The sequence below is a fragment of the Melanotaenia boesemani genome, chromosome 4, assembly GCF_017639745.1.
Source record: "Melanotaenia boesemani isolate fMelBoe1 chromosome 4, fMelBoe1.pri, whole genome shotgun sequence".
Lineage (NCBI taxonomy): Eukaryota > Metazoa > Chordata > Actinopteri > Atheriniformes > Melanotaeniidae > Melanotaenia > Melanotaenia boesemani.
Window position 1 is genome coordinate 29,332,017 of NC_055685.1, and position 13,185 is coordinate 29,345,201.

Sequence of the window (13,185 nt, forward strand, 5' to 3'; positions counted from 1 at the left end):
TAAAATAATTCACATTATTTAATTATTATTATTAGTCTTTTTCTTGTCTTACTTTCCAGCTTCTCTGAGTTGTGTGAGCAGTGGAGCAGGTGTGATCCATGTGTTTGGATATGAGGGCAGAGATGTTAAGATTCCCTGTGAATATGGTGACGGTTATGAGGATTATGAGAAGTATCTGTGTAAGGACGACTGTGGTCACAGTGATATTCTGATTACGACAACACAAACAAATAAAACCAAATACTTCATCTATGAAGACAGAAAGACGAGAATCTTCACCGTGACCATCTCTGATCTGAGTGCTGTGGATGCTGGAAAATACTGGTGTGGTGTGAGCAGGAATGGAAAAGACATCTACACTGAAGTACAACTGGACGTAAGACAAGGTATGTAAATAAAGTTTGTGTTTCCATAATTTAAATCAAACATTTTCATCAAGAAAACTATTTTAAAGGAGCCAATAAGCTGAAAATAAAACTGCAGTAGATTCTTCTTCTCTTTTTTTTCTTCTGATTTTTACATAAAAAAAAATCATTAAACAAATAACTGCTGCTATTTGTGATTTAAGCTGTACAAGATGGATGTTTATTAAATCCTGAAAATGTGGTTTAATGGTCAATACAGTGCCAACAAATGTTTTCATCAGAAGGTAAAATCAAATTTAATACTATAATACTATGAATAATATTTCTCTTTTTATAAAACTTGATGACAGACATCTGCTGTGATGAAGTGAATAAAATCCAAAGTCATGAGGAAGCCTCAGTGTCCATCAGCTGTCCGTATGAGTCTCAGGATAAGAACAACCTGAAGTACCTCTGCAGAGGAAAGCAGCCCTCCACATGTCTGCAGCAGGCAGTAATCACCTCAAACAGCACCCAGAACAGACGGTTCAGACTCACCGATGACAAGACGACAAGATTCACAGTGAACATTGCCAGTCTGACTCTAGAAGATTCTGGGTTGTACCTTTGTGGTGTCCATAGAAACACAGGACTGGATGTTTTTACTGCTGTTGAGCTAAAGGTCAAAGGTGAGAGGTCATGATTATATTTTGTTGTAAATTAGCAAAATGAACACAAAGTTTTTTAATTAAAACTTCTACACAGAAAGGGTTCATTGTTTCTCTCAATACTTAAAGAAAATTCTACAAATAAATCATTTTGATCAAACATCTCTTTTGTCTAACAGAATGGTGCTGTCTGAAGTCAAAGAACATGAGCGGCATTGTGGGACGTGCAGTAACTCTGCAGTGTCCTTATCCACCACAACATCAGAACAACAGGAAGTTCCTCTGCAAAGGAGACAAACACAACAGCTGCACAGATATGACGAACCAAAGCAGGTTCACACTGCACAATGTTTCCTCCCACTCTTTCTTGGTGACAATCAAGGACCTGGAAGCAGGTGATGCTGGGACGTACTGGTGTGGATCAGATGCACAGTGGAGTGTTGGAAACTACACCAAGATTTATCTGTCAGTAGGTAAGATCAACACTGATGTCACTGAGAATAACGAGGTATCAAATAGCTAAAATGTATGTACGGCATTAACCTTTAAGCACATCGAGACAAAAAAATTAATAAATTTAAACTTCATCACCAATATATGGGGGCGGCATGGCTCAATGGGTAGAGTGGTCGTCCTGTAACCTAAGGGTTGCCGGTTCGATCCCGGCCAGGAGAGCTCATGTCGAGGTGTCCCTGAGCAAGACACCGAATCCCTACTTGCTCCTGATGGGTCGTGGTTAGGTTTCAGTCAGGCAAAGAATGGGGCCATGTCATTATTTTTTCATCTTTAAGGCCTTTACTGGCTAGCCACACAGTGGAGTACTTCGGTGCATGTGATGGAGCGTTGACCTGCATGACAGTCTTGGACCTCTTGAAAGTACAGACTTTTTCTGGTTCCACTGCTTGAAGAAAGTGTCTTCTAAAAACTGCCAGTAGGTTTGGGAGTTAATTTTGAGTCCATCTCAACCCGAAAAGGTCCAACTAGCTCATCTTTAATGATACCAGCCCATACCAGTACCCCACCTCCACCTTGCTGGCATGTGAGTCGAAATGGAGCTCTATGACCATTACTGATCCAGCAAGGGCCCATCCATCTAGTCCATCAAGAGTAACTCTCATCTTATCAGTCCATAAAGTCTTTGAAAAATCTGTCTTCAGATATTTCTTGGACCAGTCTTGTCATTTCAACTTATGTGTCTTGTTCAGTGGTGGTTTGGTTTCAGCCTTCCCTACCTTGGTCATGTCTCTGAGCACTGAACACCGTGTACTTCTGGATGCTCCGGGTACGTTGCAGTTCTGGAATATGACAAGACGTTTCAACACTGTTGACTATTTGCAGCAAAACATTTGATGGTTCAGTGATCACGCCCTAATATTTTGGCAATTTCAAGAGCGTTGCATCCATCTAAAAGACTTTTTACAATTTTTGACCTTTCAGAGTCCGTTAAAAATCTCTCTTTTGAACAATTTTGCCTAAGAATAATTATGCACACCCTAATATAGGGTGTTGTTCTCCTTAGGTCACACTTTCCCTCATTAGACAAACACACATCACGTCATGTTTAAATCCAATAAGTATTTAGGTTTATACAGCGTGGAGTTGGAAAATATGCATGAAAATGATGATATGGTCAAAATACATGGTGTGCAGAATTATTAGGCAAGTTGTATTTTTGAGGATTAATTTTATTATAGAACAACAACTATGTTCGCAATGAACACAAAAGACTCATAAATATCAAAGCTGAATATTTTTGGAAGTTGGAGTGGGGCTTTTTTAGTTTTAGTATCTTAGGAGGATATCTGTGTGTGCAGGTGACTATTACTGTGCATAATTATTAGGCAACTTCACAAAAACCAAATATATACCCATTTCACTTATTTATTTTCACCAGGGAAACCAGTACAACAACTCAAAATTTACAAATATACATTTCTGGCATTCAAAAACAAAACAAAAACAAATCAGTGACCAATATAACCACCTTTCTTTGCGAGGACACTCAAAAGCCTGCCATCCATAGATTCTGTCAGTGTCTTCATCTGTTCACGATCAACATTGCGTGCAGCAGAAACCACAGCCTCCCAGACACTGTTCAGAGAGGTGTACTGTTTTCCCTCCCTGTAGATCTCACATTTGATGAGGGACCACAGGTTCTCTATGGGGTTAAGATCAGGTGAACAAGGAGGCCATGTCATTATTTTTTCTTCTTTTAGACCTTTTCTGGCCAGCCACGCAGTGGAGTACTTGGATGCGTGTGATGGAGCATTGTCCTGCATGAAAGTCATGTTTTTCTTGAACGATGCTGACTTCTTCCTGTACCACTGCTTGAAGAAGGTGTCTTCCAGAAACTGGCAGTAGGACTGGGAGTTGAGCTTGACTCCATCCTCAACCCGAAAAGGTCCCACAAGCTCATCTTTGATGATACCAGCCCATACCAGTACCCCACCTCCACCTTGCTGGCGTTTGAGTCGGAGTGGAGCTCTCTTCCCTGTACTGATCCAGCCACGGGCCCATCCATCTGGCCCATCAAGACTCACTCTCATTTCATCAGTCCATAAAACCTTAGAAAAATCAGTCTTATGATATTTCTTGGCCCAGTCTTGACGTTTTATCTTGTGTGTCTTGTTCAGTGGTGGTCGTTTTTCAGCCTTCCTTACCTTGGCCATGTCCCTGAGTATTGCACACCTTGTGCTTCTTGGCACTCCAGTGATGTTGCAGTTCTGAAATATGGCAAAACTGGTGGCCAATGGCATCTTGGCAGCTTCACGCTTGATTTTCCTCAGTTCATGGGCAGTTATTTTGCCCCTTGTTTTTTCAACACGCTTCTTGCGACCCTGTTGACTATTTTGAATGAAACGCTTGATTGTTCGATGATCACGCCTCAAAAGCTTGGCTGTTTTAAGAGTGCTGCATCCCTCTACAAGACATCTCACTATTTTTGACTTTTCAGAGTCCGTCAAATCTCTCTTCTGACCCATTTTGCCAAAGGAATGGAAGTTGCCTAATAATTATGCATACCTGATATAGGGTGTTGATGTCATTAGACCACACCCCTTCTCATTACAGAGATGCACATCACCTGATATGCTTAATTGGTAGTAGGCTTTCAAGCCTGTACCGGTTGGAGTAGAACAACATGCATAAAGAGGATGATGTGGTCAAAATGCTCATTTGCCTAATAATTCTGCACACACTATACTCACTTGCCTAATGATTGTGCACACAGTGTGTATATATGTATATATATATATATATATATATATATATATTTAAGATATATATATCTTATATCATTTCTCTGACAGAGTATCAGCAGGAAACCATCACTGTGGAAATTTTCTCAATCAATTCATCGCATGTTCCAGGAAAACCCTTTGAAGGTAAAAGTGTGTGTGCATGCATGTGAGTGTATATTGTATTAGTAAATATAGAGTCCCTACAAATAGAAAATCAGTGATGTCACTTTGGTTGATCATTTTCCTGCATTATAAATGAAGGTTTACTTTAAGGAAGTAAAGATATATGAAGACAGCGTTAAAAGTGTGAACTCTGTCAGTTTGCAACAGTTAAACGTGACAAATGTTTTACTGTTGTGTTTTATTCTATTAAAGTACTGTTTCCTAATTAGATTAAGAGCTGACAATGCTCATCCATCCAGCTCAGTATCCAGTGTAGGTTAAGTCAATTCAATTGGACTGGGTTTAGTTTCTTAAAAAAAAAAAAAAAAAACTCTTATCCACAAGAATTTCTTCAGTTCTGGCACTAATGACCTTTATTTCAAAATGGTCTGACAGGACAGAGAGAGAGGTGGGCGATGTACAGCAAAGTGCTGCACCAAGACTCAACACCAAGCTGGCTGCATCAAGTAGCTTCAGCCCCTGGACATAGTTCCCTAGTTCTACTGAAACTCTACTTTCATTAAATGAATTTTACTTCTTATTCAGTAGTTCTACATTCATGCATCAGTACTTTCACTTATTAGACACCTCTAAACAGTTCTTCCACCTCTGAAAAATTCATTCTTGAAAATCCTGAGACTAACCTGACTGAGTCCAGCCTGGGGCTCCAGTTCAGATACTCAGTTCTGGTCAAACAGTGAAGTGCTTTGAACATGTGTGAGGAGGTGATCTCTGGTTTTAATCTGTATTCTGTGTTATTTTTAAATTGTGTTTTAGATGCCGGTCTCAATGTGGTTCTCCCTGTTTCTGCGGTGCTGCTGCTAATCATGGCATCTGTGCTGGTCATAGTTTATAAGCGCAAATGTTCCAAAGACAGAGGTAGGCGATGGTTTTTATAAGTACTCCTGTAAAGAAAGACAGAAACTTGCACACATGTTCTGATAGTCTGTTTTTTACAGGAGACAGAAGCAAACCAAAGACTGTGGACACACAGGGAGTGGTGGATTCAGAGGATGTAAGTAAACTGAAGTCCAAAGCTTTGCTTAGAAATGTGTGTGTGTGTGTGTGTGTGTGTGTGTGTGTGTGTGTGTGTGTGTGTGTGTGTGTGTGTGTGTGTTTATGTATGTAGACTAAGTTTGATATTAAGTAAGAGTGTATAGATGTATTTAAATAGTTTTTAAAAAGAGTGTGACTTTGTCTGCAATCAAGACGCTCTTTGAAGACATCCTAAAAAGTTTAATCCCTCTCTTGCACTAACTTCCTATTTTCTCTCTTTTAAATCAATAAAACTTCCTGTTAACACCAGTTTCTCATTCTTGCTTGAATGTTGTTTCTTACATTTGAGATGCTTTGATCAGTATAACTCTAACATTTCTGAATAGATTGTCAAAAACATCCTTGTAAAGAACATGCTGTTGTATATTTCCATCCAGTTTAAGGTGGAGCTTCATCCATGATTGGCCTCTCAGGACTTTTAGTGTGGCTGTAGGGCTGTTACCTAAAACAATCCTATCTAAATAGTCATAAAGAGAATTAATATCAGAGAATTTCTCCTTTTTTATTTATTTATTTATTTAGGATGATGACAGACTCACATACAGATTAATTGTTGGGCTATTTTTAAGCTGTGTGTGGAATATTAATTCAATACAGTTTAGCTTTATTTGCAAGTAGCAATTAACAATAAAGTTTTCTCAATGCACTTCACAAAATAATCAATTCAAGCCGATTCATTGTTAAAACAAATTCATATTAGTCCAATTTATAACAGTGTTAATGCAAACTAGTTTATAAAAGATAATTGCCTCGCTAAGTAAAACAAACTGACTGAATTAATGTAGACGTACTTTTCCAACTAAATTTGTGAGCAGATTTTCCAGACAACCATTTCATTCTAGCTTATGTTGGTGATTAGTGAGTGAAGTTTTCCTATTCTGTGTTCTTTCTTTTTAAGCTTAATGAAATTCATGATGCTGTTGTAAAAATGAAGCGTTACCATCCTGATGATACCGATGAGGACCAACCAGACTATAAAGACGTCTCATCAGAGCAAATCTACAACAATGAATTCTAGAGTAAAACCAATAAATGAAGAAGAACCTGCACAAACACGCAGATTGTATTCATGTGTGAAACATCAGCTGCATCTTCCTGAAAACTTTGTTTGTCTTTGACTTCATGTATTTATCATATTTTTAGAATACATTTACCTTTAAATATTTGCTTCTCACTTGCAATAACTTTTATTGTTAATTTGCAATAGCAAAATGAGGAATACGATGCAAACTGCAGGTTTATACAATTAATTTTGTCAGAGAAAATGAGAAAAGAGGAGTTTGGGATGAGTATATCACACTTCCTTCACATACAGATGCTAGAAAGACTTCTGCAAATGATACAGGTTTTGTTATTGTTTAAAGAAAAGTAGAACATTGAAGTTTCTCTCTGGGATTAATTAAATATTTTCTTTTTTATTTAATTTAATCTCATATTTGTATCCTCACTTGAGGACCCTCCAATAAACGTTTTTCCTCCTCAATCCTACTTTTAGGAATAGACACCTTTAGTTTACTTTCTGAGTTACAAACATCTCTAAGGTGCTCTTTATTATTATACCTGATCATCTTTCTGACCTGTTGGCAATCCGTCTAAATTTCTGGATCATGTTCCTCCAACTGTGTCTTTTTAGTATAATTTACTATGACAGTATATAGTTGCCCTTGGTCCTGCCTTTTTTATAATTCATTGCTTCAATCAAATTCAAGATGAACTATTGCTTTTCAAGAAATTGTAAAACGTCAGAATTTTGACATTTTATGTTTTCTTTATTTTTGCTATCAATAAAACAGTGGTTTATGGAATCATTACATTTCTTTTCATTTCTGCTTTTAATTTCCACAGTATTCCAGCATTATGGTGTTGAAGGTGAAGGTCTTTTATTCAAGACATTAAAAAAAAAAAAAAAAGAAACAGAATTTTATATTGTATCAGAGTCTTCATCATATTGTTTTATGTTACTTTTACTTCAATGATCTTGAAACCTTTTCCAGTAAGATTTTGTCTGATTAAACCAGCATATGATAATGAATTTTAGCAATCTCCAAAAGAATAAAACAGTCACACAACATTTATTATTACTGCATTTTAGACCAATCAAACCAGTTGAACAAGTGTGAATCTCACTTGAACTGACTGACACTTAACATTTAATCTACTAATCATAACCACTCCTCTGCTTCATGTGTCACACTGAGACCTCTGCTGGTGCTGCTTGGCTGTTACACTGAATACAAAACACACTGTTAATGCTGCAGCATATCAAATACATACTTCCTGTTATTATTATTTATATTTACTACAGATTTATAAAGATTTCTTTTCTTTTGCATCACTAATGAGACAGAAGAGAGAGCAGACCAAATGACAAGGTATATATGAGAGGAAATAAAAGGACAAATCATCTCCAGCTGTTTGGTTTCACATGTGACCATTTTGGAGCTCAAATAGTTTCATTTTACAGAAAACCCTTGACACATTGTTTAACATCATTTTATCAAATGGTTGCAAAATGTAGTTCATCGACGATCTTTGACACAAACTGCATCCACAACATTTTCAATTTCAAGTTCCACGTCAGGTTTCTGCCTGTTTCTACACACAACACCAAAGTGACAGATGAACCTTTGTGTAGTTTCCAAAACTCTGGTTCAAGTCTGATCCAGACCAGTACGTCCCGGCATCTCCTGCTTCCAGCTGTGAGATTGTTACCAAGAAGGAGCAGAAGAAATGATGGGCAGTGTGAACCTGGTGTGACTCGTCATTTCTCTGCTTTGGCTTGTCTTCTGTATTATTCTGAAGCTGCACGTCCAAAATTTTAAACCATTTCTTTAAGTAACAGTTTTATTAGTAAAACAGTCTAGTTTAAAACAATATTTTATCTTACATCTCACTCAAATTTAATCCATCCATCTGGCTATTTTTTAAACGTAGAGCTATACATCTTAGGAGTGTTGTGTTGGTTTACCTGTTCTCCACAAGATATTCAAGGTGAGAACCTGTTGTATTGACATGACGACATATTTAAGATAAAAGCAAAATGTAAAAACTGTACAGTTTGTACTTTTACTGTTGGAAAGAAAGAGTAAATGTCTTCTGTTACTGTGAGGCTTTGGTACAAAGCTGCTTTATCTTTGCAGCTGCTGATCTGCTGCTTTGAGGGGCTGCATCTTCTGGATTTTCACACATCTAAAGAAACAAGACGAATCAATGAGCAAATTTTACATATTTATGTTACACGAGCTTATAGAGGAATTTTACCTCAATTTCTGAGTTTATCAAACCAAATCTTTTATATTTTCTGACTGTGATGAAATCTTGCTTGCTTCCCTACTTGCTAGTGTATTACAGGGGTTATCAGATGATTCCTCCAGGTAGCATATTAGAAGAATCAGACCGGATAGAGTTGTCAAACTTGTAGGGTGTAAACATGATAATAAAGGAAATTAATTAATTAATAATAAATAATAAATAGGTAATGAATAATAAATAATAAAGGAGTAGATACAGTTTACGTTTCCCCTGGACACATCATCTGTGATGTAACCTGGGATCATAGGGGGTTTCGGGTCTTTCAACAATCAGACCCCTTCCCCCAGGGGACCCAGCCAGGGTTGATCAGGCCCCAGCTTGTGTCCAGGTAGCGCTACCCTAGTAGGCCATGTCTCTCCCCTTTTGAACCACAACCACTTTGGCCAACTTGATGGCCCTTCGCTGACTAACTCCTGCGATGCCCAGCATCTTGTAGGCCCTGCAGATGGATTGGTCCAAAAATCCTCAGCATCCCAGTTTGATGTGTTGGCATCTTGCACACCAACCATTGTTCCAGCACTCCTCCACTAGCTCATGGCCTTCCTGCATCTGGTCCTCCCACGGCACAGTGAGCTACAAGAGAATTACCTGCTTGGTTGCTGCTGAGGTGAGGACAATGTTTGGCCTTGATGTTGTCTTGGTGACTGCTTCTGGGAACTCCAGCTGCTTGCCCAGGTCAACTTTAAGCTCCCAATCACACTCCATCACCAACAGGCCAGGAGAGGTATTTCAGGCAGCCGCTGCAGGCTTCTCCCCAGCTCTGACGAACATGATGATGTTCCTAACTGGGCAAAGGCTCTTCCTGTGGCTGATCCCACTGTAGATAGCATCCGTGATTGCCTTCAGGACCTGGTCATGTCTCCAGCGGTAGCGTCCTCCACCCAGGGCTCCAGGGTTCCTCTTTTCTGGCGGAGGGGGCAAGCTGGTGTGTTGGCCTTTCCCCAGGTAAAGAGGTTAGATGGGCTAGACAGCACGTTGTAGACCGCCTGGATCAAGAATTTTATGTGATGGGGTTCAGCTTTCCACAGCTTGGTCCATGTGACCTTGCGCTCCACAGCCGAGTGATTTCTCGCTCAGGCTGCTGATAGAGAGCTTCAGCTTGTTGGTGTTGTTTGTTTGTTCCAGACATAGAAGCTGAATGCAGCTTCTATGTCTGGTTCAGACTCTGGGAACTAATAAGGAACTAGATCCAGATGACCTGAGGGTTCCAGCAGGGTCATATTGGGTCAAGAGGTCACTGATGTATTTTGGTCCTAAACCATTCAGAGCTTTATAGACCAGCAGCAGAACTTTAAAATCTATTCTCTGATGAACCGGCAGCAAGTGTAAAGACCTCAGAGCTGGACTGATGTGGTCCACTTTCTTGGTCTTAGTGAGGGCTCGAGCAGCAGAGTTCTCAAGGGCAAAGACATGAAAAACACCTAGACCAGGGGTAGCCAACGTCGGTCCTCGAGGGCACCAATCCGGCAGGTTTTCCAGATTTCCATGCTCCAACACACCTGACTTAAACTAACAAGTCATTGTGGAGATCCTTATAGGCTGTTGGGTCCATTTAATTTGAGTCAGGTGTGCTGGAGCAGGGAAATCTGGAAAACCTGCCGGATTGGTGCCCTCGAGGACCGACGTTGGCTACCCCTGACCTAGACTGAACGGAGGTTGCAGGTTTTCCGCTGGATAGTTAAGTTAATACAATCTAACAGTTAAGTTTATTTTGGCGTTATGTTAGAAACGGGGCAGGGTAGTCCAGCAACTACTTTATCCCCCCAGTTTAAGTCGGACCATTTACTACTTGCTAAGCTGCAGAAACGTTTAATTTGTTAGTCTACAATAGAAAAGCTCCGTTGCAACAGTTTTCAGTTGTTACTCTTCACAGAAGTCATAGGCGACCGTGCGCTCCTTTCAGACTATTTTCCGAGAGCTGTCCCTCATGTTTCATCATTTATTTCAGCTGCTTTGTCAGTGGGGGTGGGGGTAGTTGTCCTTCTTCTAGTCAGACAGAATATCTCTCAGATAATAATTATTTCGAATCAAGACTTCGCCCACCTCCCTTGAGAAATCAGCTGAAATACATGTTATTAAACACAGAGTAATGTTACAGCACGGGATCTTCCTCTTGCAGCGCCGACAGGTCCACTGCCCCTGCTTTGACTCTCTCTACCGCTCCCTCTTCGTTTTCCTCTCTCTCTCTCTCTCTCTCTCTCTCTCTTCCTCTCCCTCTTTCTTTGCCTTCATCAGATGATCTCTTAGTCTGCAAGTCACGAAAAAGGATTTCACACGATAGCATTAGCTATTAGCAGTAGCTTCAAGGTTCAAGGTTCAAGGAATCTTTATTATCCCGTGAGGGCAATTTGTTGGACAACCAGCAGTCAAAAAACAATCAGTCACAAACACACAATAACACAACGTATTTAAAAGGACTATAATAAAAATAATACGTTTAAAAATAAATAAATAAATAAAAATTAAAACTCCTTATTCAACAGGGCAATGGCTGCAGGGACAAAAGCATACTTGTGTCTGTTGGTCCTACATCTTGGTAGGATGTACCTGCACCCTGATGGAAGCAGCAGAAATTCATGAGCCAACAGGTGGCTTTGATCTGTAAGGATTAAACGAGCCTTGTTTAACACTCTGGCTTGATGTAGGGCCGAAAGGTCATTTAGGGAGATCCCTGCAATTTTTCCACACAGTCTAACAATCCCCTGTAATCTATTCTTGTTCTTGAGAGAAAGGGAGCCGTACCAACAAATAAAAGAGAAGGTTAAAAGTGATTCAATAAAACAAGAGTAAAACATTTGCGTAAAAGTCCTGTCAACATTAAAACTACGAAGCTTCCGATAAAAATACATGCGCTGGTGAGCCTTCCTGCACACAGAGTCCACATGAAGGTCAAAGGTCAGCCTGTCATCCAGGTGGGTGCCCAGATATTTATAACTGTTCACCAGCTCTACTGCCTGGTTCTCAATACTGACAGGAGAGATGTTCGGAGGATTCTTAGGAAAATCGATGCACATTTCTTTTGTTTTGCTGATATTGATATTTAGAAAGGATGACCTGCACCAATCAGTGAATTCTTCCACTACAGAACATCTTGGTACCAAATACATGGAGGGCATACTTGTTTGTAACTTATTGGCATAAAAAAATAAATAAATAAATAATGTATTGTTCTGTACCTCATCACCTGACGGGACACTCGAACTTCTGCCAGATGTTGACATTTTCACATTTATGACTCTCCGCGGCTTCCGTAGTTGTAATAACGCACTTGCCGTGGGGTTTCAGTAGAGCACTACTCGATTGCTTGCATTATATTAGCGCACCACAAGATGGGAGTAGTTCTTACACACTGGGGCGTTAAAGTCAAGCTACATTATGATGAAGTGTGCATCATCATTAATGAAGCCGTCATTAAAAGTACGGAAGCAGTCAGTCTGCAGCAGAGGAAGACAACAAATGACTTTTTCTTAGGTCAAGTCAACTTTATTTATGAGAACATTTAAAATAACAGGTGTTAGCCAAAGTAATGTACACCTTTAAGAGAAATATAAAAAAAATACAACTAGCTAAATTAAAACTTAAGCACAATACCAAATAACAAAACTGAGGAGCCTGAATTATGTATTTTGATATTTTGAAATGATTATTTCCATTTTACTGATATTATGTATCCTGATATATTTAAGATCTGACACAAAGTAAATGCATAAAGAGTTTGTCTGACATTGCATTTTTGCTTTACCTAGAGGTGGAGATGGTTCAGTGTAGTTTACTTTAATAAGATTTAATCATTAAAATTTAAATGAGTGATTAAAGTAATTAAAGGTTTAATCTGAATGAGTAACTTAACCCATTAGTTTTTTATGTACCTGGTGTGCTGCTGCTGATGCTGACATTTGTTCTGGTCATAGTTCATAAGCGCAAATGTAACAGAGACAGAGGTAGGCTGTGGTTTTTGCAAATATATGAACTCTTGTAATCACAAGCAGAAACAGGCACATGTTCTTTTTTTACACTCTGTTTTTCCAGGAAACAAAAACTGTGGACTCAGTGATGGATTTAGAAGATGTAAGTAACCTGAAGTCCAGAGTTTTGTTCAGGCATGGAGGTTTGTGTATTTGATGATATATATTAATGAGCTTAAAGCTTAGCATGAGTGTGGTTTAATATGAAAACTTATATGAAAGCCAGAGAGATCACTAAAACAGAAAAGAAGTTGAAATCTAAAAATATTTTCAGGAAATGTTATTGCAGCGCGTCTATTTAGGCTGAGTCTGATATAAATGATGAGTTTCTTCCTCATAGAAGAATGTATTTATTAAATTCTGAATTCTAAATTAAATTAAATACATTCTGTCAATGTATGCCCTAGGCTTGTCTAAAGAATTTAGGAAACCAGTGTTT

At 39.0% G+C, this 13,185-nt stretch overlaps 1 protein-coding gene across 8 annotated transcripts in view; it reads left to right on the top strand.

Moving 5' to 3' along the window:
• The window catches only part of LOC121637657 (polymeric immunoglobulin receptor-like), a 93,109-nt gene that overhangs the window by 431 nt on the left and 79,493 nt on the right, over positions 1-13,185 (top strand). For 3 of the 8 annotated variants that reach the window (XM_041981849.1, XM_041981851.1, XM_041981853.1), the window contains exons 2-4: positions 36-386; positions 716-1,033; positions 1,192-1,485. In XM_041981849.1, coding sequence (XP_041837783.1) covers positions 36-386; positions 716-1,033; positions 1,192-1,485 — 963 coding nt within the window. Of the gene's footprint in view, positions 1-35; positions 387-715; positions 1,034-1,191; positions 1,486-4,320; positions 4,396-5,190; positions 5,293-5,372; positions 5,429-6,367; positions 7,278-13,185 lie in introns of those variants that run through there. The other 5 variants (XM_041981845.1, XM_041981850.1, XM_041981848.1 and 2 more) reach the window with 4 other exon arrangements.